Genomic DNA, 26,583 nt, shown 5'->3' on the forward strand with positions numbered 1-26,583 from the left:
CATTATACTTTACCCAGCTGTGAGTATGAATGTATATACCGCACCGCTGAAAGTGCTTTTCACAGACGGTGGAGAGCCGCTTTAACCACCACCAATGTGCAGTATCCGCCTGGAAGAAGGGACGGCAGCCATTCTTGCACCAGTGTGTTCATAAGTGGGGAAGGTGTGAGAGAGACAGTAAGCTGATAAGGGACAGAGGAGAATTAGAAGGCCAGAATGGACAAGCCTGATGGGCAGACAAGCACACCACAAAGAGTCAGGAGCTCAGTTTTACATCTCATCTGAATAGACTGGGCAGGAAGCTTTGATGAAAAATGGAATCTGCAGTGTAGGAAGCTAAACTCAGGTATAAAACTGAAAGCACAGTAATAAATATCCACATGTAACATTTAATGGACATTTTGTCCAAAGCCACGTGCCTTCACAATTGTAGACTCGAGCAGCCATGTTGCCCCTCTAGTGGAGCCCTTTCATCCTACTGCTTAACACAAATGAAACAATTTTGGGGTAGGCCCAGGCTGGGCTAAAATGTGACACATGAGTTAAGAGCCTGGATCTTCTGACGGGCAATATGTAGTGGGTCAAAAATCATCAAAAGAAGAAATGTTCTCAGATGCATCATGATGACAGCTGCTAGTGTTTTTCCTCCCAGCTCGGTAAGTTTGGGTCTCTGAACCTCCCTACAAGGAATTTGCTGCTGAGATGGATGTCTCCTTTCATGTAACGTGCATTTTCAGGGTTGCCTCCTGCTAAAATGAAAAGATCAGAGAAGAACCCTCTTGGGCTTTGCTTTACTGACCGTGTCTGTCGAATTAACTTGCATCCATGTTTTGGGATATGTGCCACTTTACTATTCTAATTCAAAGATACCAGGATTTGGATGCATTTGTTCATATTGTTTTATTATAAACATAATATCCAGAAACTGTAACAGCAAGTGCTTTTAAACCTTTAGCTGAGGAAAGATAAAATACAAAACAGGGAAGAGAGAAGTAACAGCATCTTGTCTTCACATGGGGCCATAGTGGAGCTCTTCCCTGGAAAGAGAAACAGACAATGGCGCTTAGGCGCTACAACATCTTCTTGATGTCTGCATGTTCACTCATCAAATGTCCTGGCACATACACATAACTGTAAAGCCCAGACCACATCCCAGCATTCCACTGTGCCGAAGCACCCATTGGTGTACCTAATAAAGTGGCCGGTGAGAGTGTATATGTTATGATTTTACAATATTTAAATATTTCTTCTGCTTAAAGTACTAGGGTGTTGTACCATGCTAGCCATTATGAATGTAGCGACAAGTCAAGTAATAATTCCTTTTTCCTTATGGACTTCTTTAGTATTTTTGGAAGTATGAAGCATCAGAGATCGCCTATATGCTTATGTGGAAATTGTCAGCATCTGGAGTTTTTGTTAATATTTTGCAATGTTATTTTTTTGTTTTGCTGCCTGCACCATTTTGGACTGGATTTAAGTAGCACTCTTTTGTCATCCTGTTTCCGCAGCACCTCCTGTGGTTGCCAAGGCTCTGGTTTTGAACATTTTATATATACAGTATAGATAGATAGATAGATAGATAGATAGATAGATAGATAGATAGATAGATAGATAGATAGATAGATAGATAGATAGATAGATAGATACTTTATTAATCCCAAGGGGAAATTCACATAAACCATAATAAATAAATAATAATAATAAATAAATAATAATAATAAATAATAAATAAACCATGCTATTTGTGTAATGGTGTCCGATGTTGTGGACAAATAAAGAAAGCATGAGTGTGATTGACTTTGTTGTGCTTTAATGCAAAGAGGACCTAGTGATCTGTGTTTTGAACTCCAAGTTTGGTTAGTGTTTTGGGTTTTGATAACGTTTTAATAGGTATTCCAGTTTGGCCTCAGCAATGTTTTAGACTTAACGATTTTTCTCCAAGTCCTCCTAATCCTCTTCATCTGATTTTGGCCGCTAAGTTCCTCACTGGCAGTATCATACAGATGACACTGATGATTTGAATTGAAATGAATCAAGTGTGTGTACGTGTTTGAATAGCTATACACCTGTGGTGTTACGGTGACAATCTGCATAAGGAAAGCCCCTTGTTATCGTGAACGCCTAATTGGCCCAAAATGACCCCAAATTTTGGTCACATAGTATTTAATGATTTAATAATATGTTTAGTCATCAAAACAAACCCTAATAAGACACCGCCCTTCATTTATGACTGTTTAATAAAGCTGTTTACCTGTGCTTGTTCACTTCACATTTCACATTCAAACGATTGGTCTTTCAATCTTTCTTTAGCTTTTCCAACAATTTCATTACCTTTTTTCGGATCCATGATGCTCAGGATAATGTCAAAGCACATCTGAGCAACACATGTGACAAAACTGACCGAATTATAGAATGTGAATGAACAAGTACACCTCACCGCAATGTGCAGATCCATCTCCACCCTGCTCATTAGGCTGCCATGAGGACAGCTTCTGAATGGCTGATACTGTGGTCATGGGTCACCAACATCGAGCCTGTGGTGCTGTGGTATAGCGGGTCCACGACTCGAAATGAAAGGACATTTTTTTTAAATAATCCATTTGGCTGTTTCAGTCTTTATGGGCGCAATGGTGCAGCCGCGGGGAGCTGATGAGGTACTTGGGGCGAGTTGCACCTGCACGTGAGGGTGCGATCGTTCTCAACTGCTTAATTGCTTCCTGCGGTGCGTGATTGAGCCGCTGCGCAGATAGATAGATAGATAGATAGATAGATAGATAGATAGATAGATAGATAGATAGATAGATAGATAGATAGATAGATAGATAGATAGATAGATAGATAGATAGATAGATAGATAGATAGATAGATAGATAACAGTTGATCTATCAAGGGTCCCCTGTGGAGCGAAGGATCAGCACTCGAGAGACAGATCGCACTCCCTGACTATATGGAGGACTGGGCTCGATTGAGGTGGAGTCCTCCCTAGGGATGCAAGGGACAACTGCATGTGCGAGAAGAAAGATGGGAGGACAACTGACTCCGAGTGGTCTGGCGGAGGCAGCCAAGACGAGGGTCGGTAGCGTGAAGACTGTGGTGGCTGATTTCTCTCCAGCTGAGCAAGCCATGGGTGAGCTGGAGAGACACAGAAGGAGCTGTGCTTGGCTGGTTTGTCCCAATGTCTGCTGCAGGTTCTTAGTCTTGTTTTAGCCTGGTTATAAACACATGATTTTTTTTTACTTGTTTTTATGGATTATTATTGAAACGCTTTTGAGCACTGCACGTTAGTTGGACACTGATTTGTTTGGTTTTTAATAAAAGCACTTTTGTACTTTTCCACTATCCCTTTGCTCAGATTGATTTGTCCCCATCAGACCAGCTCATCCAGTTACATTACCAAAGGTGTTGTGTTGGAGAGGCTCCCAAAATTGAAGATGGAGCATGTAGCAGGACCCGCACCATCACAGACACAAACATTCAGCGTTGCTCAGTTTCACAGGCTGCAGCTAAGTGTGCTTACAGTAACTGCAAAGGTGATAAGGTGTGCATGTCCAAGTTATTCCAGACCAAAAAATTCAGCTCCTTAGGGGTTTGTAAATGAAAAAGGGCTTTAAAAGACTTGTGAGTCACCTTTAAAAGTAAAGTAATTAGTAATGTGAGTACTTTTTCCTGAAAGTAATGAGTAAAGTTATTCCCTTACAATTTGAAAGTAATTAGCAATCTGTAAAGGATTGCTTACTTTGAGTAACCACCTCAGCTCTGGTGGTAAGTGTAAATTTAAGAACTGGCAATGGAGCTGTCTGAAGAAAGCAGGAAAGTTCTGCCACTTATGTGACAGTTTGAGTAGAGGCAAAGGTGTGGGCGCACAATAGTGATGACGAAGGTGACAAGTGCATGTAAGAATTCCAGGAGCGGTCCCCCATTCTGACTTCTCAAGGAGGTTGAAGAGATTAGTTTACAAAAGCTGTGTGAGGAGTAGAATACTCTATGGGAGTGAGACATGGCTAATGATGGCAAAAACGTGTAGCAGATCAGATCTAGAAAGAACAGAGATGAGAATTATCAGGTGGATATGTGAAGTGTCAAGGCATGAAAAGAATCAGTAAGAGAAATACTTAGTGATGAGGTGATAGGTGTTGTGCTGAGGAGAAACAAACTAAGGTTGTTTGGGAGTGTGGAGGAAAGGAAGGAGATGATTGGGTGAAGATCAGGGCCATCTTAACGCATGGGCATACTGGGCAGTTACCTGGGGGCCCCACAATCATAGGGGTCCCACGCTAATCTATGTATATACCGTATATATCATATATCACAAAATCAGACCCCAACCATCTTCTTGTCTCCAATCTTATATCAAACGAGCTGTATATACCCGGCGTTGCCCGGGGCAGAAGTAACGTAATCGGTCAAACACTTACATATATACCAAAGTAAACCTAATCGATGAAACAGCTTCATATATACAGAAGCGAACCTAATCGGACAAACAGCTAATCTATATACATAAGCAAACCTAATTGGTCAAACAGTTACATAAATACAAAAGCAAACGTAATCGATGAAACAGCTTCATATATACAGAAGCGAACCTAATCGGACAAACAGCTAATCTATATACATAAGCAAACCTAATTGGTCAAACAGTTACATAAATACAAAAGCAAACCTAATCGATGAAACAGCTTCATATATACAGAAGCGAACCTAATTGGTCAAACAGTTATGCATGTGCAGAATAATTTTACAAAGATTATGCGTGTTAACAATCATTAAAAAGAAAAGATTGAGGAACTCTTCTTCTATATGTGATGAAGCTGGATGAAGCTGACTTGACGAAGACGTAGGTGGCATAGATTGGTTTTTCTAAAACAGAAGAAAAAAATGAGTATCTATTATTATTTTAAATTAGAATGAAAATGAGAACCTTGATTAGAGATAGATTATCCGTATTAAAATATGTGCATGAATAAACTTTTGATAACTCTCTAGCAAAAGTTTATTCATACAAATTGGCATGGGATGGCTTTGTGAAAAAGTAAAAATTAGATAAAAATAAATTGAGAATGCCTACTTCGATTTGACTGAGATTATCTGTAATGATGAAAAAAAAGTTTAGTATGTTTTTTTTTCCATACGGGAAGGATGTAAAACCTTACATAGGCACCCTTCAGCCCGTACTGAAGGGTAGTGTCAGATTCTTACTGACTAAAAAACACCCTTTTTATTCCACAGCTACCCCAAAAACCACTATTAGGCATTACTTTGGGGTGGCAGTAGTTTAGTTATGAAACAGCTGGGTCCTGAAAAAAATCTGTCTTATTAGTGGCTTCATCACATATAGAAGAACAGTTCCTCAATCTTTTCTTTTTAATGATTGTTAACACGCATAATGTTTGTAAAATCATTCTGCACATGCATAACTGTTTGACCAATTAGGTTCGCTTCTGTATATATGAAGCTGTTTGATCGATTAGGTTTGCTTTTGTATTTATGTAACTGTTTGACCAATTAGGTTTGCTTATGTATATAGATTAGCTGTTTGTCCGATTAGGTTCGGTTTTTTTATATATGTAACTGTTTGACCGATTAGGTTTACTTTGGTATATATGTAAGTGTTTGACCGATTAGGTTACTTCTGCCCCGGGCAACGCCGGGTATATACAGCTCTAATATATATATATATAGCAAAATACCCGCGCTTCGCAGCGGAGAAGTAGTGTGTTAAAGAGGTTATGAAAAAAAAAAGGAAACATTTTAAAAATAACGAAACATGATTGTCAATGTAATTGTGTTGTCATTGTTATAACTGTTGCTGTCTTTTATATATATATATATATATATATATATATATATATATATATATATATATATATATATATATATATTATATATATAATATACACACACACATAAACATTTATATACATATACATATATATACATATCTACATATACACATGTACATATATATATACACACACATACATAAACACACACATAAGACTTACTGAGTGAAACGGGCTTTCATTGACAATCATGTTACGTTATTTTTAAAATGTTTCCTTTTTTTTTTCATAACCTCTTTAACACACTACTTCTCCGCTGCGAAGCGCGGGTATTTTGCTAGTATATATATATATATATATATATATACATATACACACATACATGCAGTTTTAATAACACAGAAATCAATATAAACATTAACATCATTATCATATGAGAATATGAAGTAATATATAAGAAGCACATTTCATATAAATATAAATTATTAAACAGTAAAATCTTCTTCTGTAATTTGCTACCGTGGCAATTTGTGTGTCTGTCCAGGATTTTAAATGACCTGTAGCTCGCAAACCGTTGCACCTATACACTTGAAATGTGGTACACATATAGTACGTCACGTCTACTATCCGCTTTATGGGTGATGATTGTTTTAGTCTTTTTATCTTTATTTTATTTTATTGTACAATCAAGTCCTATCTGCGCACAGCAGGGCAGCCGTGGGCGGATGCGTATGGTGTATTCACTCCATGTTATCGTGCATTGCGCTGTCAGTGGTATTTTGATAAAAGAATTTGAACAACATATAAGAAGCGTATAAATTATTAAACAGTAAAACATTAACATTTAAGAAGTAAAGTTACATTGAGTACTACTGCAGTGCCTTCGGGTATACCTCATTTTTTGTTTGCCCATTACATGCTTAAATGTATACATTTTTTGGTGCACCTACCCGAGAACACGCGACATATAACCGAGCGTGGGAGAAGCATGGATTTTAAACACGCGTTGAGTTGATGTGCTGGTCTCCCTCGTGAAATAACTGGTAATGTTTGACTAAAATCTACAGCGAGTAAAACGACATTAGCTCCTATTTTTTTTTTTTACGATCTCTGAGATGTTGCTTTTTTCGGTTCAAGGCTTCATAAGCTCTTTTATGTTCTATGGTGTACTTATCCCAAACCATCATCTTTGAATGTTGCAAGACTTTCGCCTTGTATGTAGATCGGGGTAATTACATTCATTGCATTCCTAGTCTGAATCACAATGTGATTGTATGGGTGGTTACCTGGCACTGTAGGGTTGCCACCCGTCCTTTAAAATACGGAATCGTGCCGCGTTTGAGAATGAAATTGCGCGTCCCGTTTTGAATCAATACTGGACGGGATTTATCCCGTATTTTTTTTATCTTTTTTTTTTTAAAGCAGCGTCTCATGCAAATCATCCCACACGCATTTTATGAAGATGCCTCCTTTCCTACTTTTGATTGGGTAATACTTGATGTCATCGTTAGTTTGATTGGTGTTTTTAACTGTCCAGTGAGTAGGGCGTGTCTTTCAACCGTAAGCAGATTTTTTGCACTGGTATCACTGACCTCGACGACGGCGACGTTATACGTCAAAAATAAATTACGATAAATGACGATTTTAGCGATACTTTATTACGACGGCGGCTACATAGACACGATCAAATAAAAACAAAAAAATCAAATAATCATTCTACATTTTCAAAACGTCGAAAAAACGACGGAATGAAAAAAAGGCCCACCCGACGACCCACCCATTCCATTTTTATATATATAGATTTTGCTTCAGCAGCGCAGTTGCCAATTTCTTTCGCTATGTCAACAATGTTTAATTTAAAACCAGCTTCATATTTTCTTCTGATCGAACGCTCCATCCCATAGATAAAGGATGCTCTTACGATAAAGGTGTATGAGGGTGTGGGATACAAAAAACACAAATCAGTGCAAACGTTGATTCGGAATAGTTTGGGTATTACTGTGTGGTCACGTAGGCACAATAGAGCGAGAGTGAGGTTAAGAGCACGTGCTGATACAGCTCATTGCCTCACCCACATAGAACAAAAAGGCAGTGTGCTCCGTGGTTACTCTCTCAGGTGGGCATTAGCATATCATAATCCCTTGGACCAATAGCGTGAGTTTTCCACATTCAACTTATATGACCGACAATATAAAATACCAGAAATTATACTGTAAAATCAAGTCCTGACTTATCCGCGAGTATATACGGTTGTGACTTGCTGAGTGGTTGTGTAGGTAGGGACCCTTGTGCACTGCTTTACCCGGGGGTCTATAATGCTGTTATGACGGCCCTGGTGAAGTGATGCACTGTGGTGGAAGGATTCAGGTCAAGACTAAGGTTGAAGAAGACAAAAAAAATGAAATCTCCACAAAGGAAGCCAAGGACTATGGAGAATTAAGGAAAAATATTTGGGGGCAGCTTGCTAACCAGTAAACCTGGAAAACGGCCATTAAACTGGTAATGATGTTCAATGAAATACAAATTTGCAAGTGTCTATTTTGGTCACTTGCTGTAAATACAGTAAATGTGAAGGATTTGTTCAGGTAAATGGTTCAATTTGCAAAATGTGTTTGCAGGCTGTGGTTTGGTGCTTAGACATGGAAGGAGGAGTGGCTGCCTTGTCTCTCAGCTGTTGGGCCCTGTCTGTCCATCAGGCACAACTGCTCCCCTACCTCTCTGCTCTTGAATGAGCTCGCCCTCATACTGCGCCATGGAGACAGCTTGGCTCTGTTCACTGTTTAACTCAGCCCACTGATGTGGGGTCACTGCTCTCGCTTGCTCTGGGGTCATCCAGGAGAGGTGGACTGGACTGAACACAACCTGATGGAAAAGAAGAACAAGAAAAAAGACAAAAAGAAAATGTCATTAATCAGAAAGGAGATCAAATTATATAAAAAAAAAAAATCAGAAAACTGCTTGAAATGCTACCACGGGAGGCATGAGAAGGGCAACTATTTATGTACAACTTAAAGCAATAAGGATCAGGTTGATGGCATGGCACAAATGTCTGCTACTGGCCTATTGCTTCACAATATACAGTAAATAATTGAGCTGGCCTGCAATAAAGTCCAACAAAATGACAGACAGCAGAACATTAGTCAGCTCCTGGTACAGAGTCGTATTGCAGATGGACCCATGATGAAGAGGTGTACAGCAGAGAGCATGCCAGTGTCAACAAGAACACTGCAGAATGTCTGTCATTCAGCCAGGCATGGCGGTTGGTTGGTGAAGCACATAGAGGACGGGTTGCGTTTTTGAACATCTCTACTAGTCTACTGTATGCAACAGTTATGAGGGGCATTCAAATATAAACATGAATTTATGAGCTACACTTTATTTATTGAATATAATGAAATGCATTACACACTATTTTTCCTGCCACTACAATACACTTGTTCCAGTACTCGGGAAGCTTCTTAATCCCAGGAAAGTAGAAGTCTTTTGACTGCATTTTGATCCATCCTCGCACGGTGTCAATAACCTCTCATTCGGCTTGAATATCTCCCCTCCTAACAGTTCCTTAAGTGGACCAAAGAGATGATAATCCCTCTCTGAATGACTTGCATCAATCATACACTCTAGACTGAGAAAAACACTCATCCCCAAACTGATTTTTAAGTCTTGAATAAATCTGAGATGGAGATTCTTCCTATAAAGTCAGTAGATGGATTGGGAGAGCATGGGGGGTCATGAGGTTGGTGGAAAGGGGTGTGTGGCACTCCCAATATCTATGCAAAAGGACAAAGGTCCAAGTCTTTGGAGTTCTGGTGCTTCCTGTTTTGCTATATGGTTGCGAGACATGGACCCTATCCAGTGACTTGAGACGAAGACTGGACTCCTTTGGTACTGTGTCTCTTCGGAGAATCCTTGGGTACTGCTGGTTTGACTTTGTGTCGAATGAGCGGTTGCTCACGGAGTCCCGATTGAGACACATTACCTGTATTGTGAGGGAGCGTCAGTTACAGCACTACACCCATGTGACGTGATTCCCAGAGGGTGATCCGGGCCACAGGATCCTCATTGTTGAAGACCCGAGCAGCAGTAACAGGCCAAGAGGACACCCATGTAACACCTGGCTGTGGCAGATTGATGGTCATTTTCTATTATTCTGAATTTATTTTTTTTCACTTTTTAAATTTTCTTATTTATTTAAATTCCTTTTTTGTTTTGCTTATTTAACTGATCTTTTCCTTATGTTTTTCTTTATTTGATAATGATTCTTTATTATGCTTTTATTATGTCTGTCCTCTAGCTGTGAAGTTCCAGAATGGCAGGGCCCCATAATTTTGCAAACGTGAGGCCAATTAGAGCAGGCACTTCAGGCACTCTTGTTTAAACAAGCTCTTGGTCTCAGTCTAAGATGGGGCATTGTAGGACAAAGTGGGCATTGCCCATTCTGCTAGTCTTTTATGGCACATCAGGCCTGTTAAGAAAGCAGGTTTAACAGGGATGCAGGCATCCAGCAGCACAAAACCTCCACTTGCATTCCAAACTAAGTCACTGAATTATGGCTTGGACCGGGATCTGTCTGGACATCATCTGATAACCAAGATGTGGCACTGACATCTCTCCAGACCTCTTGAGCCAGAAGACATGAAATGGACTCAAGCAAGGATAAAGAGCTATAATTCAAGAGATGGTGACAAAACTGGACAGAAGAACCCACCTATTAAAAGACACTGATTTTGTAACTAAAGGTGACTTTAATCCAATCAGGAGAAGGTTCGACCTTCCTTTATAACCTCATGCAATCCATCTCTCAAAGTAAGTGAGAGGAGACAAAGAAACAGCAAGTTGAGAGAAGTTCAGGGATTCTCTCTGGGATTACCTCAGGGATGGGGATCTCCAAAATGACTAAAAATTTGTTAGATTTAAGTAACAGCCCTTGTCTGACATTTAACTCTGATTTTATTTTGCTCCTCTCCTGATGGGTTGGTGGCATTTTTTGTTTCCCAGCAAATTATTGTAATTGATATTGAAATGGCCAACTTTATCCTGCGACGAGACATGATCTTTTGAAGAGAGATACTTTCACGTCCTGCGAGAAGAGACTTTGTGCCAAGAGATTTAACCATGCCCAGGGCCGGAAACAAAAAGCAAAGAGTAGATGACAAAGTAGATCATCGTAAAGAATTCAAAAATGTTGGTGCAATACACATGCAAAGCAGGTTAAAGATAATGGAAGTATGAAAATTCGAAAGTCTAAAAAAAATGATAGTAAAGATCGCATTAGCAGAAACAAATGGAAATTATTACTCTGTGAAATAATGGAACAGTGAAAAGAGATCAAATATATTGTTCGGATTTAAACTTTAGGTCAGAGATTTGTAGATCATCTAATTCGTGTTGCCATCAGGGAAAAGTAGTGTTTCTTCCCAATGAATAGGCGTATGCGCGAGAATTAAAAGATTGGTTGTTTGGTGAAAGTGAAATCCCGCAAGAGAAAATTTCAAGCCCCACGAGACAAGACTTTATGCAAAGAGATTTGGAAAAGTACTGGCCACATCTGAAACATTTACAACCACGCACACGTTCAATGATTTCTTATTTGTGTGAATGCTATTGTCAGACACAGTTTGTATAGAGAGAAAGAAACGATATTCACTCATGGGCAGTTATGCGTTGCGTTGTCACGATGTAATTCCAAACACGGAATCAAAATTCAATGCGATATTGACGAAAAAGGTAAAAGCAAAAAGAGATTGAATATATGGACATAGGTGATATGACAGAAGTATGTAGATATTGTTTGGCTTTAAACTTTAAGTCGGAGACTTGTAGATCATTTAATTCGTGTTGCCATCAAGAAAAAGTAGTGTTTCTTCCCAATGAAGAGACCTATCCGCCAGAATTAAAAGTTTTGTTGTTTGTGAGCGGCACAGACACGAATTTGCTGGTGCGTAGCGCAGGCAGGGGGGTTGGCGAGCGAAGCAAGCAGGGGGCAAAGCCCCCTAGAAAACATCAAAACAAAGGAATGTGACAATTTTGAATAGAGAATAAAAGATGCAAAGTTTACAACTGAAAAGAAACTGAAACTTACAAATGAAGCAAGAAGGAATCTAACCTTATGCATCTTAGTACCTTTATTATGACAGAAATTCAATTATTATTCTTTGGAAGACAAATGGATGAACTGACGACAATCAATCAATTAATTAATCACTGGTTCTGATTTCGCTAAGTCTCCCACCTTGTTCAGCTCATGTTTTTTGTCATTAGACTTGCAGCAATGTAACTAAAGCACACTTGTTTTAAAAAATGGAGCGATACAATTTATAGAGACACACAAGAATTATAAAAATAAAATAACTTCTTTTATGTTGACATTAAAGACAAGATACAAGGCAGGTGAGGCAAGTAAACATGGAATATTGATCAGGGTGATTGGTTTAGAGGTTTTCTGGAGTTATTTTGATTTTAAAAGCTTTTTCATTATTATTTTATTTTTTGGAAGCTTCGCTTTTTGTCTCATTCAGCTCACATATTGCAAACTGTGCAAAAGAGAATTTTAGCATTACACTGATACTGAGGGCTCCACTGTTTATATTTTAGGCAACATCTTGTAAAAGTCAGTTTACCTGACAAAGATATTCATTAGCTTGTTACATGGCAATAAGTCAAACTGAGAAAAGAGCTTGTCAGCTGGCAACTTGTTAAGTACTTTGAGTTCTGAGTTATCATGACACACTTAAAGCAGTTTTTATGATTCCATGCCTTTAAGGGAATGTCTGATGCTGTGTGGATTTTAGTTCCCATTGCTCGTATTTAACTGATAACTCTTGCTTGTGGTGGAGCATGTCAGTGGTACTGCATTGTTTTCATTGACTTGTTTTGCGTGTTAGGCACCTTCCATGTCCTCTGCAATGTCATTGAGAAAAGGTCTGATTCTTTTGGGGTGATAAAATGTCATTCCAAGAGTTTAGGCACCGAGATTCAATTTTTGAAATGAGGCTTCCTCTTCCAAATTGGGCACAGCGTTGAAATGCTGAGCATACAACTAGTGATCTCCAGGAGTTCAAAGAAATTTCACAGGTTGTCCAGAGGGCATCTCATGCACTGCTGAAAGCCTAAAAAAAGGGGCAATGGCCACTTGTTCCTACATCCCAAATGGCAGCAAGTAAGTTAATCTAATAACTGTCATATATAGTAATTGAAAGGAACACAATGTATTCACCAAGTGTTTTACAGCAACTTGGAGGAAATGATTAAAAGGATGGACTGGTGGTGGGGCAAGTATAAAAAGGGAAGCACTTGATGTTACGCCGCATGGTTCACAGTCAAGTGCATGTGTTTGTGACGATGCGGGTTCACTCCATGCTCCCATCCGACTTCTGGGTACTCTTGAACCCGACACCATCGGTAATGTCACCGATGAGCTGGACAGTGAGGCACAACAAAGCAAGGGGATGGTGCAAAAAGTGCAAAGTGCTTTTATTAAAATCAGCAAAATCAAATGTGTTCAAATAAATAGTGCAGTCAGTCAAATAATCCAATAAAAGCTGTGGAAAAACATGGAGGTTAAAAATCCAATAAATAAATCCTTTTAAAACACGAGATTAAAACAATGGCTGGAAGCTGTCCTTTTAAACACAAAGCCTGGTGCATTTTTCTACTGGTGACTCCTCTGCTTCTCCCATCCAGGCTATGCACCAGAGGAGCCGCCCTACCTGCAGCTGACCTTCTTCACTTGACTGGTCTAGAAGCTTTTCGGTCCCTGGCTCCATTCAGCTCTCACTAGACCGAGACTTGGGCTCCCCAGTGACCAGGATGCTCACGCTGGGGCTTCTACATCCCAAGTCCCTGACTCTCGCTGCCTTCGCTGCAGCGAGCCAACCTTCTCCCAGTCACTCCTGATCCAACAAATGCTCAGCAAGTACCATCGGCCCCAGGTGTTGGCCATACACCTGCTAGGGCTTGTCTCTCCCAGCTGCCTGCTTACTTCCACGAGACTGCACTTGCTCGCTCGCTCACTCTCACTGGCTTTCTCCATCCTGCTTCCTGCCGCCTTTCTCACCCTTAACATCCGTTCACGTTCACGTTCTGTTCTTTTCTTGTTTCTTCTCCCCTCCTAGCCTCCTGGCGCTTCTATTTATTACAGGGACGTGGATCAGATGTGGCAATTAGCAGCTCCCGGCACCAATTATGGATGTGGACGACTCCTCACCTGTGCACTTAAGTGAGGACCGTCAGCATCACGCATCACCCGGGAACCGCTCGGCCACACGAGTGCAGTGATTATTTATTTAAAAAGTGGCCTTTTTGACGTGAGCTGTGGACCTGCTACACCACAGTGTTGTAATGTGTTGTTGTCCATCCATCCAGTATCCAACCTGCTACATCCTAACTACAGGGTCAAGGGGTCTGCTGGAGCCAATCTCAGCCAACACAGGGCACAAGGCAGGAAACAAACCCCGGGCAGGGTGCCAGCACTGTCATTTCACAATAATTGATTAAAAACCCCTGTCTCTTAAATGTAGTCATCGGCACATGATTGCAGCTCTTCTTCCTGATGTATCAACCAACATAATGAGCCAAGACATTATTTAAAATATGTTAAATTCTTCAAAGTAAACACAGGACTTCATTATCCTTTACAAGGCAGGCAAGTGGTGTCACTTTCTTTTCAACTGTTTGAAGTGTTTAGTTTATTTGTAACAGTGAATGTGCCCATCAGCCATTCCTACTCTTACGGGTGTTAAGTTACTTACTGCTGGCTATTATGCCATAATAACACTGATCTTCTCGGTGTCTTTTCATTTGTTTACAAGCATACAAAGAACAAATTAATTCTCAAGCCTCAGCTATCTGCATACCTTTAAAAAATCAATCACCATTTTCTTTAATCCTCTAATGGCTTCCCTCAGATATTCAGTCCTTTCATCACTCTTCCACACAATTTATTTCTTCCACTGTGGTCACATCTTTCTTATCTCTATTTCTTCTTACAGTTCAGCAGTTTTTTAAATATACTTAAAGAATAGTTTAACATTAGTCTTTACAATCTTTACTTACTGCAAACTTGCTTGCGGGCATGAGACCAATAGCAGCTGGGGTCAAACCTTCAAACTGTTCTCTGATTAAGGAGGACAACACCACATCTGGTAATCCAGCTGTGAAGAGAGAGTATCACGAGGGAGTGAGGGTGACGATATCACATTCAGCCTGAATGTACTTATACAGACAAATGAAACTCTGCACATAATTATTATTGAGATTGAGAAATGTGTAAAATAATCAGGAAAAAAAAACCTGTTTTGAATAACTAATTAATTGTAGATTAGTTACTCTGCAGGTAGCAAAACAGCTCAACCACTGGAAGTTTCACCTGTAAGAATCGGCCTAATATTTATTAGGAATGTTGAAGAATACTAACTTGTTCCAAAACTGCAATTATTTTTTCATCTTCACTAAGGAGTCCTTACCTCCCAAAATGTACAGAAGTATGTAATACTTTTTTATCATTAAACAAATGAGTCAATTAGCAGTTAATGAAAAAGAGAAAAATACCATAAGGAAATCATTTGTCGCAGTCAGGTGACCCTTTAGGCCAGGGATCCTCAACTCCGGTCCTGGAGGGCCGCAGTGGCTGCAGGTTTTCATTCTAACCTTTTTCTTAATTAGCGATGTGTTTTTGCTGCTAATTAACTTCTTTTTGACTTAATTTTATTTGACTTGCTCTTGAAGACTCAGACCCCTTAATTGTTTCTTTTTCCTTAATTAGCTGCCAAACAATCATGAGATATAAAATGAACCAAAACATGACCAACATTGTCGATCATACAATCTAAAAATAAAGAAAGATGAAGGTCTCAGTAATGCTGGCTGATCTGCTCAGGTTCACAAAACATTTTAATAGTTGCTCTTAGAAAAGAGAAAATCACAAATTTTAGAAATGTCTGCTATTACACAATGAAAGCAGCAACAGGCCATGGAATTAAAGAATGGATTTAATTAACAACAAGAATCAGCACCTAATTAAACATCTGCTTGGAGTGAAATTGATTGGAGTTTGAGGCCCTGACTTAAGCTGATCTTCTGTTGGCTCACTCACTTCACATTTCATTTCTGTTTAAGAAAAGATATGAAGCAATTCAGAGGAACAATGAACAAATCTTAGAAAAACAAGTCAATCAAAATTAATTCAAAAGAACTTAATTAGCAGAAAAAACAGATCACTAATTAAGAAAAGGATTAGAATGAACACCTGCAGCCACTGCGGCCATCCAGGATCAGAGTTGAGGACCCCTGCTTTTGGCAGTTGTGTTATAGTAGACAAATACATTTGGGAGAATTAAATATCTCGTGTTGTGCTTGAGTTGGACATTGTGAAAATTCTGTCAATTAAAGAGCAAATAATTTACTCAATGAAATTAAGAAAATGTTTATTTAAAACTGAAACTAGATAGCATTTCTTCACACAAAGATTCATGAGAATCTTGAACAAACTATCAAGCCGTGTAGTTGAAACCTGGAGGAGATACTGTAACAACTTAGGAGCATGATTGACTGAGCATCTCTTTATAGTCGTACTGTGAGATTTGAAGCCCAAAGGACTTGCTGTTGGGCCAAAAAAACAACTGCATCACCATCTCCCATGAAGCTACAACTAACCTCAGAGTGATAAGGTGAGTCCCATTATTTACTGGTAGACCTATCATCAAAGGAAAACCAATGTTCTTGATCCTACAGTCACACAGAGAGTGCAGCCCTGTCCTCTGTGCTGGAGCTGGTGTGGCTCTAGTGGACATTTCACAAATGTTGCATTAATGCTACCTACTTTGGCTAACCAGGGTAACCTGAAGACATCATTATGAAAACAAACGAGGCGCCTACCTGCAAGAGTGCCAATTTCCATGAAAATCTCTGGACCCCATTCACTGACTGGTCCAAAGGCATCTGACAGCATAATTCTTGTGGTCAGTGCCTCAGCCTGAAGTTCAGAACATCCCAAATTCAGTTCTCCAAGGAACAGAGCTGACTTGCTGACAAACATCATAGAGAAAAAAAAATTGGGGATCACTAAAAATCACCAAGGGTCTTTCTTCTCAGATAACAGAAGAACTTTCTGTTAAGGTGTAGAAATTTTAAATGGGCATAGAAACCTCATTATGCACTTCACAGAAAGTGTGAAATTCAAATCTTTCTGTAACTCGTGAGCAGCATGCTTTAGCTCAAGTCATTTAAAAAAAACACTTAACAGTGGCACACGTTCTGTCAAGTACACGATGCCCTCTGTGTCAGAAATGTGAGCAAACTCAGCACAGCCTCTTTGTGTCACCTTCATTGGTGAGAAATGGAAGTGACTGAGAGAGTGACTGGCAGCACAAAACTGTCTTGAGATACACATCTGGGCAAGGTGAAGGTGTAAAACTCATGTAAAAAGATTTTTATTGAAATCTGTAAGCAGTACTACAGAAGACACACATTATGCAGGCAAGCGCTCTTAAATTCAAAACTTTGTACAAAAATCAAGCTAGAAAAATGCTAATGTAAACAAACAGGAATCACAAACTTTCATAAGTTAAAATATACTGCATATACTGAAGATCACGGAGGACACTTAAAAGACCCACGAGACGAAAGAGATTGACCACGGAGCATCTCGCGGGAACCCTAAACATGAGACTTTGTGTCAAGAGATTGACCCAGGACCATCTCACGAGGATGTAGAACATGAGATTCTTGCAAGACACACTCTACTTACAACCAATATCAAATAAGACCACGGGCAGCAAAACACTCAGTCGTGTAAAGGCTTTGAGCACACACAGATCCAGGGCTCTCAGTGTATATAAAGCGTATAAGGACAGTACGTTATAAATGAAATGTCAACGACTAAGCGAAGAAGAAAGCAGCGCGGAGAAAAGAGACTCAAAAGCTTTGGAGAGAAAAAAATGCAAAAAAGAAAAAGAGTAATCTAAGTGCAAATTCAGAAAATAAGGAAAGTAATAATCAGCCCGGAACAAGTGGAATTGAAAAAGAAAGCAGGTTCAATTGGGCTCAGAATTAAAAGACAGAGAGTAAAAGACAAAGTAGAACTTCATAAAGACGTTCAAAAATGTTGGCGCTATACACATGCAGATCAGGTTAGAGATTATGAAAGCAGGAAAATTAGAAAGTATAAAAAAAGAAAGTAAAGATCGCAGTAGCGCAAACAAACAGAAATTATTACTCGAAAAAGGGAAAATAATCACCACAGACCAGGTGTCATTGAAAAAAAAGAAGGACAAAGCGAGGTCAGAAATAAAAGATAAAGAGTAGAAAACAAAGTAAAACGTCATAAAGAGGTTAAAAAACAAAGGGGCCAAACACATGCAGAGCTGGTTAGAGGTAATGAAAACTGGAATTCAAAAGACTCAAAAAAACTGTAGGCGCAAAAGGCATGCTGAGCAAGATACAGAATATGAAAGCAGAAAAAAAACGACAGTGTCAAAACAAAGAAAGTAAACATCGCATTAGCGCAAAAAAAGAGAAATTATTACTCGTAGAAATAACAAAAAGGCGAATAAAGATCGAATTTATGGACATAGGTGACATGTCAGAAGTATGTAAATATTGTAAGGCTTTGAAGTTTAAGTCAGAGAATTTCAAAAACGGGGTTTACCTCACATGCATTTATTGGTTACTTTGCAAAAAAAATGATTAACTGCTGATGATGTAGATCGCTTTGTCTGTGCTGAAATTCCAAACAGAGAAACCTTTCCTGAATTATGGAATCATTCTGAAATGAAAATGAAACTAATGAAATAGCAAGAATTCAAAGGAAAAAAATCTTAAAAGTGTGTATCTGGAAAAGCAAACACGGGGTTGGCAAGCGAAGTGAGCAGGGGGCTATATATGTATTCTACGCATGGAAGTGTGTCTGTTTGTCTGTCCGGCCCAGAAGTGCGAGGCTACAGCATGAAGCTCAAGTAGCTGGCAAGGCGGCCCCAAGTTAACGAGTTGAAAGAAGAAAGAAGTACGAGGCTACAGCATGAAGGCAAGAAAAAGCAACTCCGTCGCCAAAGTGAAATGGTCAATGAAAGACAAACTCGCGTAGCTGCTAATACACAAGCAAGGCAAGCACATCGGCAAAATGAAACCCCAGAGGAGAGAGAAATTCGCTTAGTCGCTGATAGACAACAGAGGCGAGCATGTCGACAAAACAAAACCACTGACTGCATTTCAATTTTTTTTTGACGATTTCAATAGTTTGTAGGAACCCAGGCTTTTTACAGCAAAGGGTTACACAGCTAGTATATATATCAAATAAACAAACCACACGCCGTGGCGCAACGTTAGGGGCATCGCCTCTGGCGCCGAGGTTCGATTCCCAAGAGGGTGTGCAGTGGAGTGTGTATGCCTGATGAGCCCAGAATGAGGGCGAAACACGTGTCGTGTACTCTTTGCATTTATTTGACAGTAAACTATTTCAACCATTCTATGATCTGCTCCTCACAAACTGAGGGCACAGTGGCGGATGTTAGCAGATTGCTGGCCAACCACAAGCGTTACCTGGTAGGTAACCACCCATACAATCAGATTGTGACACAGACTACGAATGCCGTGAATATATATATATATATATATATGCGGGTTGGAAAATGACTGACTGACTGACTGACTATATATATATATATATATACATACTGTATATATATAAGCAAAAATCAAACAACAAATCTAAATCTAAATAAATTTAACACAGGAGCAGGGAATTATAATAAGTGAATAACATAGAGAAAGAACAATGTACTTTAAAGAATAAAAACATGGACAAAATTCAAAGAGTAGATTCTTACTTAACTGTACTGACGATGACAGAAGCAAACAGTCTAAAAATTTTATTTGAGTCCAGATGTGGTTGTAACCAGAATATGAGAAAATCTTTTCAACAAAGCCAAGGACAAAACACTTGGAGCAAAGCAGAATATGAACGTAGTAGAAGAGTCAAAAGCCAGACTCAAGAATGTAACCAGAGCCAATATGAAAGGCCAAAATTGTAGCCATGGAGATGTGGAAGTCCACTCACATTCTCAAACTGTCAGGGAATGCATAACACTGACGTTTATACCACTGCGGCGATCCTATCCTGTCTAGCACAGGCCTGAAATCAAAGACATCCATAACAAAAAACAAAATGGCGTCACAGGTATTCCACTTTTAACATTATTAGAAATGGCTTTACACACAAAGAAAAGTGACCAAAATTCAGAGTATGACATTAAACAAAACCAAAAGTGGAAACCAGAAATCCAACTTACCAAAAAGCATAATTTGCCATATTTGATTAAACATGTGTATGCAAATACCTAACAAGAAACAAAAGTGAAAAACAATAATCTTATAAATCTTTTCTGACAGCACAAAACTGTCCAAAGGCAATGAGGGACAGAGCTCTGAGCAATGGGGCCAAAAGCACAGCAAGCAATGCTGATTAATTCCAGTTGTTTTTTATATCCATTTAGGTAACTGCATCCCTAAAAGCTGTAGCACCTGGGGAAGATGATCCGATATACTGTAAAACTCCATCCATTTGGGCTTTCATAGAGAACCGAAAACAACTAACAAGTAACAGGAAGAAGAACTGGGAAAAATCAAAGCACATGTGAGTATATCTATCAAAAGTCAAAAAAGCAAACATTTACAAAAATTTACAATCAACAGAAAAGAAAAGTTAACTAGAGGAGCACAAGAATGGCGGCTGTTGCAGTAAATTAAATTGCAATCACTTCAGGTAAGAAAAATGTGTGATGACTGGAGTGCTGCAGATGTGCTCTTACTCCACATCACAGAACGCAAAAAAGGATTTCAACAATTAAAGATCATATAAAAGAATGGAAACTATCTTCTGAAAGATGATTACAATATCCAAAGCAAAAGACAGCCAGCATGTGTGTTTGAAAGGGCAGCAGGTGTAGCAGACAAAGAAACTTAAAGAAAGCACTGTTTATTAGGACTTTGAAATAGATCCTATTATGGCTATGCACAGATTCATCATTAAGTTCATTTGTTCCTTTATTGTGTTATGTCACAAAACAACACAATTATTTTAAGCACTTTCCATCAGTAAATCAAGCAAGAAAACATACAATACATACTGTATAATTACTCATTAATAAGTAATAATCTAATAATAACCTATAATATGGTCCATAATATACAAGTACATTCAGCAACAAAATATACAACAATAATGGTTTGATACACTAATTAATGAAATAGTGCAGTCTTTCTAATTTACATTAACACATTGCCTAATTGTAAAATTCTGAAATTTTTACATGGCTTGTAAACTTGAAGGACATTAAAAACTGAGGTAACAATTTAGACAAAAACTGTATTTTCTCGAACAAACACGTGGAAACTCAGTACAAACATCCATCCATTTTCCAACCCGCTGAATCCAAACACAGGGTCACGAGGGTCTGCTGGATCCAATCCCAGCCAACACAGGGCACAAGGCAGGGAACCAATCCCGGGCAGGGTGCCAACCCACCGCAGGACACACACAAACACACCCACACACCAAGCACACACTAGGGCCAATTTAGAATCGCCAATCCACCTAACCTGCATGTCTTTGGACTGTGGGAGGAAACCCACGCAGACATGGGGAGAACATGCAAACTCCACGCAGGGAGGACCCGGGAATCGAACCCAGGTCCCCAGGGGTCCCAACTGCGAGGCAGCAGCGCTACCCACTGCGCCACCGTGCCGCCCCAGTACAAACATTCCACCATTCATACATTTTCTGAAAATGAATTTTCAGAGCCAGGTTTTTATATTCCCGCTCCTTTCAACTGTTGATGCAATCTAGAATAGAGGAATCATCTGAGGACCTTTGAACAGTATATAACAGAAATTGGTTTTGCTTTAAAATCCATTGCATAAAATGTCAAGAGGAATGGAGACAGGGCAGTTTTCTGGGGTAATCTTGTGTTACTGACCTTGAGCCTCTCAAACTGGCATCTATGGGTTATGTAGCCCATGAACCAGGGGACTGTTGGAAATCCAAATGAATCACATTGCATACATTCTCTAACTAGAGAGTCTGGATAGTACTGTCCTGGGCAGGCCATGATTGTAAACATACCATCAGATTTATACCCAAATGAAACATTAGTTGCCCATCAAAGTATGAAGCCCAGTTCAATGGAACAGTGAGACATCATTGCAAATGACTGCTTCACAGTACTGCCATATGATTAATTATAAATACAAGATTATCAATGTTGATCTGCAGGAAACAAATTCTGATAAGGATTTAGGGTTTTTGTTGGTACAACAGACTCTTTGATTTGGAAATGTGCACAACCAATTGAAAATACAAATAGTATTGTCACACACGTGCTTAGGGGACAACTAAAGGGCTTGAATAAAAGTAATTCCATGCCTGACCAGGGGGCGGCGAACTGCACTGATTCTCTTTCTCAGTTCCTTGCAGACCATTCTTGGGAAGTCCCGCCCGGTTCTGGGGAAACCAATGATGTCACTGCCGGTTCAGGTCCTGATGACGTCACTTCTTCTACTTGCATTTAAAGGCTGCCATTTTAAGGCAGCAAGTCAGTTCTGTTTTGGACTCAGTCATGTGAACATGTCTGTTCTTTTTGATAGATTTTGCAGCCGGAAAATATTATACGGGTGGCTTCCCCAAACCTTTCCAATGTCTCTTTGTCATTCTTGTGACAGCATGTTAAGGTATAACACATAATTAAAATAGACGGAGAATACTATGCTGGAATTTAATATTACAGACACTAATAAACATATATATTGAATGTTGTCTGTAATTCTGGTTAGAAAGTCACAAATAACACCAAACTGCTTTAAATGCCATGCAACAAATCTCCTCACTAAATGAAAGAATTTGTCCTGCATTTATAGGCTAAGGGAATTGAACCCAAGCATATCATTCCAGGTCATTCGGGTTCTGCACCACAAATCAGTTTTGTAACATCAAGTGTGGCAAAAAATGGCAGCACATCTTTTGGTACGACTTTGACAAACTGATTCATTAAAGCAAGCTTAATATGAGGCAGTGGTAGCAGCACTTTATCTGACCCAAGAAGCCGGGTCTCATGACGCTTTCTGTAGCTGGCCAGTCCTGCTCAAGCCGATGGAGCCCCTCACAGAGAAAGCCTGGGCTTCAAATGGCCTCACATGCTGCTGCCTTCTGCGGACTCCTCACCGTGTTCAGTTACAGCTAGATTCTGACCTTATTTTTAAATAAAATAACTGTTCTGCTTTAAACATAGTAGAAAATATGAAATTCAAACACATTAGCATTAAAATAAAATATTAATCTTTGATTAATTTTAGGGCAAAAACTCAATTCTCACAACTTGATTTGTTTTCAATCCTATTTTTTGCAAAAATTGATCTATTTGTATGGAATGATTACAATACAATCAATAAAATTTAAAAAAATAATACATTTAGGGCAAAAACAAAACAACTATAATTGACAGGTAAAAATGTTTTGTGAAAACAATGTTAAGTGATGGAGAAAAATGTTTTTCATTTTTGAATTCAATGAACAAAAAAATTAATTAAAATCACATGAAATAATCAAAACATTTTTTTCAATGTAAACCTGTGCAACTTTATTTTGGATCAGTTGTATTTTCTGATTTTAGTTTGGTGGCATCATCACAACACCATTTAGTTTATTTACTTTCAAATCAGCACCACCATTTTGTAATGCAGTTCTTATGGACAGCACCATTTGCTACTATGGATCCTGCACGTTGTGGGCACGTCAAGTGGCATGTGACATCATTATAGGGATGACAAGTACAGGAAATTGCAAATTTTAAATATTCCAAGTAACATTCTCTTACGCAAACTAATGATTTTCTAGGACAGAATTGTGTTTTTGATTTTTGTTTTATTTTGGCTTTGGTTTTATCCGTTAATTTTGGAAAATTATTTATAAAATGATTTTTGTAACTCAGCTACCCAGTGGTGAACAACAAAACAGCTCTCTAGACACTTTCCATGTTTAATACAAAAACAGGCCCCTTCTTACAAAATGGTTATTCTCCTGGTCTGTTGTTAGCATTAAAAAATATCTAGCAAAGTTTTCCTCAGACAAAATAGTAAGGCCGTGTGATATGTAGAGCTGAATAAAGCCTTTGTGGCATGCATTGAAGTCAAGGCGTCTATTATTCAGAATTTTTACTTACTTAGCAATTAAACCTCAATGAAGACAGGCATTTTAAGGATTTTAAAGGGACCTGCTGATGCTAAAATTGTTCTGGTTGCTATGGTAACAAAGGCAGGTTACCAAGGCAACAACTGTGCCTTTTATCTACACTTAACAAAAATGTTTGACGTTCACTTCCATTCCAAAAATGGGAATTTTTTTTTTAATTTTTTGACTACTGTATTTATTTTTTAGTCAGGATGCATCAATAGTGGTTAGAAGATGCCATAATGAGCTGGACTTCTAAGCTCTTAAGATCCAGTTGTTCCTGGTTATTTTTAAGCACAAGCACTTATGATGCAGAAACAGACTGCCATTACTACTAATTAAAGATAGGTGAGAAGTGTTCCCAGCCGTCTCTGTGTAGCCACAGTCTGTTTTGTTTGGTCTCTTTTGCCTTTAAAACAGCATTCCAGCTTGCAAAGAGTGCTCACAGAAATTGATTTAGAACTGATTAATTAGACTGTTATCAATGTTAATGTATCTCATTGTTAAATAGAATTAGTAGCTGGATGTGGCACTTCTGTTTCCATCAAATATAGATACGGTATATACATAACTCATTCCAGAGTGATAAATCAGGATAATTCATCCTAACCTCTTCATCCAGGGAAGGTCGCACTGACATTAGAGACTATCCCAACAAGCATCAGATATAAAGCAAGAATAATTCCTGGACAGAGTGCCAGTCCACCATTGGGTATAAATCAGGACAATGAGTTGATGAATTCACACTCAATGCTGGTATGACACACTGTTTTGAAGTTGTGATAGGAGTCACTGGCACACTTACATCTGACTAACCTGAGGGCCTTAGGGTCCAGTCGACTAATTTCGGTAGGAGACAGCCCACAAATAAGGAAACCAAATGATACGAGCTTTGACATCTCCAGGTCTTCAATTGACTGTCCACTACGCTTCAGGTAATTCAAGACTATTGCTCTCATCTGTTAAAAAATGTATCAAGATTAGCATTCAAAATATATTTAAAAAGACTCATTGTCAACTTCAGTAATACTTAAAATTTACATTTTCATTTATTTGCTTAGCAGACACTTTTATCCAAAGTGACTTAAATAAGAGGTCAACATAATCAAGTAACATAATAATAATAATAATAATACATTTTATTTATATAGCGCCTTTCCCATGCTCAAGGCACTTACAGAATATAATAAAGAACGGCAGTGTATACAGTATATAGCATTGTACAAACCAGATAAATAAATAAAGAAGATTAAGACAGTAAATTCAGAGAAAAAGCCTAACAGACAACATAATTGATGGTCTCGCACACACGCACACACATACAGGTTACATTGGCATCTTGACAGAGAAGTAAACTGAGAAAAGGGTAATAAGGTCAAGTAGAGCTAAAAGCCTTCCTGAACAGATGAGTTTTGAGTTGTTTTTTAAAAGAATTCATGGAGTCCGCTAACCTGATTAATTTTGGTAGGTCATTCCAGAGTCTGGGCACTATACAGCTGAAGGCCCTGTCACCCATGGAGTGTAGATTAGTGTGGGGCACAACAAGATTGCCAGAATCAGAGGACCTTAGTGGGCGGGCAGGCACATAGTGATGGAGAAGGTCACTGATGTAGTTTGGTGCGAGGTTATTTAAGGCTTTGTAAGTTATTAGTAGGATTTTATATTCGATTCTGTAAGACACAGGGAGCCAGTGGAGACAGAGCAGGATGGGTGTGATGTGCTCGCTGCTGCTGGTTCGAGTAAGGACTCTTGCAGCTGAGTTTTGAATAAGCTGGAGCTGTGATATAAGATTAGAAGGGGCACCTGCCAGTAGGGAATTACAATAATCAATGCGGGATGTGATAAAAGCATGGACAAGTTTCTCAGTGTTAGAAAAGGAGAGGAAGGAGCGAACATGGAATATGTTACCGAGGTGAAAGTAAGAAAGTGTCTTAATGTGATTTATGTGGGTGGAATAAGAGAGGGAGGAATCAAAAATGACACCAAGATTTTTTACAGTAGAGGCAGGTCTGATGAGATCACCGCCAAGATGGACTGGGAAGGAGCTCATTTTATTAAGTTGCATTTTAGTCTCAATTTGCAGGAGGTCAGTTTTATTGCAATTTAATTTTAAAGAGTTCTGCTCCATCCAGGTTTTAATTTCACTAAGGCAGGTTGTGAGCTGAGAAAGCTCTGATGAAGTTCCACTTTTAACATTGAAATAGAGTTGAGTATCATCTGCATATAAATGATAACCTAGTCCATAGCTGTGGATAATATGGCCAAGGGGAAGCATATAAATACAGAAAAGCAGAGGACCGAGCCTTGAGGGACTCCTTGTGTGACTGGCGCTGAGCTGGATCTGCTCCTGCCAAGACTAACAAACTCTTGCCTATCAGTCAGATAGGACTTGAACCACTGGAGGGCAGTGCCAGAGATACCCAGCATGTTATCCATTCTGGACAGTAGGATGTCATGTCTGACAGTGTCAAATGCTGCACTGAGGTCTAACAGAATTAATATGCTAGTTTGTCCAGAGTCTGCTGCCATAAGCAAATCATTGGTTACCCGTAGCAGAGCAGTTTCACAGCTGTGCCGCGCCCT

The 26,583-nt window shown here is 39.1% G+C and overlaps 1 protein-coding gene across 1 annotated transcript in view; it reads right to left on the minus strand.

Annotated features, from left to right (window-relative positions):
* Positions 1–919: 919 nt before the first annotated feature.
* Positions 920–26,583, minus strand: part of LOC114642541 (stereocilin) — a 112,270-nt gene continuing 86,606 nt past the window's right edge. The window contains exons 25-29 of the mRNA XM_051920786.1: positions 24,817–24,959; positions 16,659–16,807; positions 14,838–14,935; positions 8,498–8,645; positions 920–1,037 (exon numbers count right to left, since the gene is read on the minus strand). Of these exons, the coding sequence (XP_051776746.1) occupies positions 952–1,037; positions 8,498–8,645; positions 14,838–14,935; positions 16,659–16,807; positions 24,817–24,959 (624 nt within the window). The 3' untranslated portion in view covers positions 920–951. The remainder of the gene's footprint in view (positions 1,038–8,497; positions 8,646–14,837; positions 14,936–16,658; positions 16,808–24,816; positions 24,960–26,583) is intronic.

Source organism: Erpetoichthys calabaricus, chromosome 17, assembly GCF_900747795.2.
Source record: "Erpetoichthys calabaricus chromosome 17, fErpCal1.3, whole genome shotgun sequence".
NCBI lineage: Eukaryota > Metazoa > Chordata > Cladistia > Polypteriformes > Polypteridae > Erpetoichthys > Erpetoichthys calabaricus.